The 5,912-nt window shown below is 38.6% G+C and overlaps 1 protein-coding gene across 1 annotated transcript; it reads right to left on the reverse strand.

Annotated features, from left to right (window-relative positions):
- Positions 1–268: 268 nt before the first annotated feature.
- nipal3 (NIPA like domain containing 3) lies at positions 269–3,597 on the reverse strand. Its single transcript, XM_037241612.1, has 11 exons — positions 3,359–3,597; positions 3,128–3,196; positions 2,701–2,872; positions 2,493–2,552; positions 2,234–2,379; positions 2,052–2,148; positions 1,842–1,977; positions 1,678–1,766; positions 1,413–1,476; positions 1,210–1,304; positions 269–1,126 (listed from the first exon to the last, which is right to left on the reverse strand). Exons 1-11 carry the CDS (start codon positions 3,392–3,394, stop codon positions 942–944), a joined length of 1,149 nt encoding a protein of 382 aa, XP_037097507.1. The 5' UTR covers positions 3,395–3,597; the 3' UTR covers positions 269–941.
- Between the last annotated feature and the right edge of the window lie 2,315 nt (positions 3,598–5,912).

A 5,912-nucleotide genomic window follows, 5' to 3' on the forward strand; every position in this document is an offset into this window, starting at 1 on the left:
AAACATTAGTGCCAAATATAAAAAAAAATTGCACATTCTATTCATTATTATTACTATTATTATTATTATATTTAAACTTTGCGCTTTGTTACAGCTCCACCTGTTGTGAAATGCACTTTATACATTAAGTTGTATTGTATTGTATTATTTTTGGAGTTATGTAGAAACCTAAGAATTAGGCCAATTAAATAATAAGCATAAATAAAATATTTAAGGAAAAGGATACATTTGCTTTCATTTTTTGTCACATAGAAAAAGTAGACTTGAATGTGATTGTATTTGTTTTTATCCAGTGTAGAGCTACTCCCTTTTAAGGCACAATAAATACAATAAATTAAAACATTTGCATTGGACCCATTCACAAAAAAAAGGCAGTAATACAACCCCCAAAACAGGAGGTAAAACTGGAGTGAAGCCTGCGCTGGCGGAGACATCTCAAAAGGCAGATTATTTACAGTAAATCGTCAATTTAAAGCAATCATTGGCTTTAAGGCTTCGGCAGTCTGCGTTTAACAGTACAACGTCTGCTCTAATATTGCCAACGCTACAGGTAGTAAGTTTCAAGCCATATGTCACATTTCTATGAAATCCCGACCCTTAAAAGTTGTTTTGCTGGTCCTGAGCTTGTTTTTTTTTTCCTTTGTCAAACTTCCTTGCAGTTAAATAGGCAGGCACAAATACAGTGAAAGCTCCGAAGTCAAGCCCCTCCCTCCACTTTTTTTGTTGATTGGCTAATAGTCCCAACCGATTTTTTTTTTAATAAAAAAAAAGAATAATCAAAATCAATTTACATATTTTAACTTTTTTGTTGCATTTTTTAACCTTATGGATCCGTGTTGGTCAAATAATTCAAAACACCCAAATAGGACATTTTCATCACTTCCAACGGAATGAGTTTGACTTTGGAGGTTTCACCAACCTAAAGATGTAAAAGCTTGTTGCTAATCTTGCTTCCTGGCAGGAGGTCCATTAGATGCCCGCGTGGGTCTGAAGCTGGTGGTGGGTTGCTCCTTGTTGACGGGCTGATTAGGAGTCATTCCGTCACTGTTGACCAAAGCACCGTAAGAGAAACTACCGGTGAAGCCAGCCGGGACGTCTGGACTCTTGTTGTGGATGGTCGGTACCCCTGATTGTGGACAACACACCCGATTCAGAATCAGTCACAGCATCGTGTTTGGTTAACATTCCGTACATGCAATTTTTACACACCGTTACTCATATTCATGGTGACGTAAGGCTCAAAGGTGTTATTCTTCTTCCTCGTTTTGGTGATGAGGAAGACACCCAGGAAGCATGCCGCAATTCTGTATAAGACACAAAGTCTTGAAATCACAAAGGTACTAAAATACTGCATGTTAAAAATATTGAATGGAACACTGGTATGTTGCTGCTGGGTTGTTTTCCAGACTCACCCCAATAAGAACATGCTGATGTGAAGGATGTCTTCATGATTAAATTCCAAGTAAAACACAGCACCTGAAAATAAAGAAATTCATTCAGCGTTTGACATTTCTGTTCTGAAAGCATTTCCAAGCAATTTGACTCAAGGGTGAAAAATACATTTGGCCTGGGGCTTAACAAACACGGCGCTTTTCGCCAAACCTGCTTCTTTATCACGTCACCGCCGGCGATGAGTCAACAAAAATATTCACGCAAAACAAACATCACGTGAGTCACCTGCCAAGATGGCTAAGGCGGTGGACAGGATGTAGTTAACACTGGCGATTTGGGATGAGTCGTACAACTTGGAAGCATCGGAAAGAAAACTGCAAAACAGATTCGGGGAAAACATTTGCAATTATTCAGTCCTGATTAATTTCCACTAACTAGTTGCCACTCACCTGGCTTGAAAGATAATTGTTGACACCATGCACACAAACATCACGGTGAAGATGGGATAGTCAAGCTGCATGGAGCCCTCGAGGGTCAATATCAACATGTGGGACACGGCCTTCACCGAGATGACCGTAATTGACCCTACGCACCACAAACGGATTAAAATGAGGAACTATGCTGTCAACAAATGATAACTGAATTATTAGTTTTTTTACCCAGCAAAGCAACCAGCAGCAGGATGATAACCAGGGCATTTGCATTTTTCTGTTTATAGAAATATAACAGCAGGCAGAATGTGATGATCTGCAGGACCTGCCCAGAAATAAAAAAGAACGCACAATAAATTTGATTTCTATTGTTGGAGAAGAACTCTCATGTAAAGCTATTACGAACTTACCAGATATAAGAGAACAGGCCACCCGACCAGGTGATGCACTACGACTTCGGCTGTCAGTTTTTCATGCGAGTTTGGTCCAAAAGCCACAAAGAGGTACGCCCCTCCAACAGATAAGATGGCGCCGAGGAAGGATAACCCGTGGCTCTCTGCAAACATGTCACATTGTATTATCTTGGGAAAATGAACGCAAAGTGCATTGCTGACCCTCTTGACAGACAAATTGCAAATTGAAAACACAAACTTCCAATGTTCCACTTACTTGCAAAGTCCTTCGGCTTTGATTTCACGTGCATGAAAATAAAGCCCAAAATGAAGCTTGCTGAAACACAAAAAGCAATGGATGACATATTATTATCATCTTTTTCATGCACCATGCAATTTTAAAAAAATTAATTATGATATATAAAGAGATTCCATAATATTTAACTTTTAATCCTGTAGTTTTTTGTCTTCATTACGTTACTCACTCAGAAAGGAGACGGCATTGAGGGGTGCTACGAGGCTGAGGGGCCCAAAAGCGTATGAGATGAAGTTGGCTGCCTCGCCTAAAATACCGAGAAAAAAGCCAAACCACCAAGTTTTGGTGTGGTAGAAAAACTGTTGGTCCTTGGCTCCTACGATGGTCACATGGCCATATTTCTGTCAGCAAGAGCAACAAAAACAATTGATCGGCTGTGGTGCACTGAACAGTACAATGCACATTTGGTCAAATATAGTGCTGTAATATTTAGTACCAGACAAAAGTTTGGAAACATCTCCAAATTCCAATGATCTCAATTAAAAGGTCAAGAAATTCAAGTCATTCTTCATTCCTGATGAAGTCAGTCCAGGCCATCAAAATATTAAGATGTACAAAATATTAGATATTTAATGTAGCAAAAAGTCTCACTGTACCTGAATATTTAAGGAGATGCTGACAAGCACGTTTCCAAATATAGCAAGTAAAGTCCCAATGAGGTTATTCTGCAAAGACAAATGTGTAATAAATAATAGTTTCAGGATTTACAATAGTCCTTACATCGTTAAAAAAATCGCACAGAAAATGTTTACACTGCCAGTAGTGTAAAAATTTAATATTTAATATACATACACATAGTATATATATAGTAATGAATAGAACAATACCATGTACGAGTCTTCGTCTGCTCTGCTAACGTCCATCCTTTCAGCCTTCGTTGGCGATTCAGCATTTACGAATAAACACTCACACTTACGGTACGATATTTCATGCTGTCGCTTGTTTCCTATTTTAAGAACTACAATTTATTACCGAACGTAGTTGTTATTTTATGCCGAATCGAAGGTGACTTCCGGATTTCAATGACCAGTTTGACAACCATTTCAGGCTGCGTCATATGACGCGTTGTCACGTGATCACAGTTTACGGTAGTACTGCGTAAAGCCGATAGATGGCGCCATTGTGCTAGAAATGACAGAAACGATCACGGTTCGCAGCAATCTGAACTGCCCCGACATACGACTTTTCGAGAATACGAACAGCGTTTTACAAACTCGAAAAGGTGCTCTCGCTAATGCATCGTTTTTCTCTCGATGTTTTTTTTAAAAGGTAGTATTAAGATATGTCTGTGATTACATTAATCAACATTTGATGATTCAAAATTTGTTTTTTCTCATATTTAATCTAAATTGATTATCAAATGATGGTGATGGTGCTCAAGAGCTATTTTGCATAATACATAAGAGCTATTTTGCATCCGAATCAGCCCTTTTTTTGTCTCAGGACAATTAAAATTTAAATAATAAAGGCTACATTTTTTTTGCAAGGATTGTTTTTTGGGGGGGTGGGCTGGAATGACATATTTTCCGTAATTATCACTTTAGCCATTAACATTAAAGTGCAGATTTACCTTAAAAAATAACCTCAATGTAGTGTCCCACTTATCCCTCCAAAATTCAAAAGAACCGTTTTGATTAATTTAGCATTTACGCAAACGTGAGTCTAACAATAGGTGGCAGGGTGTAAACTCCCTTTTGAATGGAACCTCCTTCTGTGAAAGAAGATATTAATCACAATGAGTCATCACATCCAAGAAATATGGCAAAGGGCAGTCAAGTTTCCTTTGGAAAAATAGAAATTCATAGTCTATTTATAAAAGCTGTATTGCCATCGCATTCACAATGCAATTTATTTTATTTCCTCATTCAACTTAGCATAAAACCTACTTTTACAAACCAATGGGAGGGGGTTCAAAAATTATACTGAACTTATACCGTCACTAAAAATATCTCATTTGAAAATTATGCAATGATGCAGCCAGAAAACTTTCATAGTTGTGTTTCCATCATGAAGGAATCCTGGTTAGTTTTCTTTTGTCTTACTACGGCAAAGCATGCTGCAGCCGCAGTAAATGCCCGTGCCCTTTAAATGTTCCTTCGATGCGGCGTCGTACCAGAAATTAAACATCAACCGCTTTTTCAGAGTGACAAAGGTGTGTTCCTCGTGGCCTCACCACATTAGGTCATCTCTGCTTTTAGTGGATGGACCTGTTCCACACACATGAGTTGTGGAGGATTTTTCCATTTCAGTTTTTCTGCAGTCCACCGAGGGCCACGCATGAATCATTTTATGAAAAAACAATGATGCAATTGTGTGGTACAATAAAATATGAGCAATTGTGAGTTTATTTTTTGTTTTGTTATTATTCTGATGCAATTTTCTTAGTTTGATCATTTTTGCAGCACTACCACAAACCAAAGAATTTGTTTTTTTTTGGATTGACCTATATTCATTTTCAGTTAAAAGAGACCTGTCACGATTGAAAGTGATTTTTAACCCCAAACAAAATTCTGATGATCTAGTAGGCTTTTCCTGACAGTTCTTTTTAGCAGAAAATATTTTTTCTTCCTGTCTGCTTTGCAGGAGGCCCTATATTATTTAAATGAGTTTGGGCCCTCTAATCTAAGTAACAATGTGCATTTTTAGCCACGGCATCCTCTAATGTACATTTTTCACCATTAGCGTCTTTTTTTCCCGCCCAAAATGGTGCTATGCACGCTAAAAGTCAAGTGACCCCGGGGGCAGAAGACCCTATTTCTTGGTGGCGTGTTCTTCGTCATGCGTGGGCCGCCATCCGCCATCTCCCGAGGAATGCGTGAACGTTAGTGGCAAGCGTGGCAGCCCTATTTAATAACCGCCAGGCCTGTTCTACAAAGCAAACGGACCGGCATCCATTTGTAATGACTGAAGAATGCGCATACGTTAGTCGTAGAGACGGATTGAAGGGGATCAGTCGTACATGTGGGTGTGCGTGGTGTCGTGCAAAAAGGAAGTCCGGAAGCCCGGCCAAGTTGTTATAAAGTGTCGGTGGAAAAGCAGGATTTTCCGTAACGTGTGCAGACTCGTCAGGAGGACTTTTAACAATGGCTGCACATGTTAATGACAAGGTGCCATAAAATATGACGGATTGCATGGTTGAAAAAGATTCATCAACTCGTTCCTTTTGATAGTTCTTGTCATTTCCAACTTTACACAAGTCAGTAAAAAACTGTTTGCATCTAATTGCACCTTTTGGTCCACTGGCTGATTGAATCCAATTAAAACTCATTTTTAAAGTCCTTCTTATTTACTGATGTATACAATTAAGCTAAAATGGTCATTATTTCAGACTCAGCAACTCCAAGTAGATACAATCCATTTTCTATGCAACAAAAATAAGTT

The sequence above is a fragment of the Syngnathus acus genome, chromosome 22 (assembly GCF_901709675.1).
Source record: "Syngnathus acus chromosome 22, fSynAcu1.2, whole genome shotgun sequence".
Classification (NCBI taxonomy): domain Eukaryota; kingdom Metazoa; phylum Chordata; class Actinopteri; order Syngnathiformes; family Syngnathidae; genus Syngnathus; species Syngnathus acus.

Excerpts from the sequence above, each read along its gene's own strand:
- nipal3 (XM_037241612.1), bottom strand. The coding sequence starts at position 3,394 with ATGGACGTTAGCAGAGCAGACGAAGACTCGTACATG. Across the intron at positions 2,380-2,492 it reads AAAGCCGAAGGACTTTGCAA|AGAGCCACGGGTTATCCTTC; the intron begins GTAAGTGGAACA and ends ACATGTTTGCAG. Across the intron at positions 1,978-2,051 it reads GCTGCTGGTTGCTTTGCTGG|GGTCAATTACGGTCATCTCG; the intron begins GTAAAAAAACTA and ends TGTGGTGCGTAG.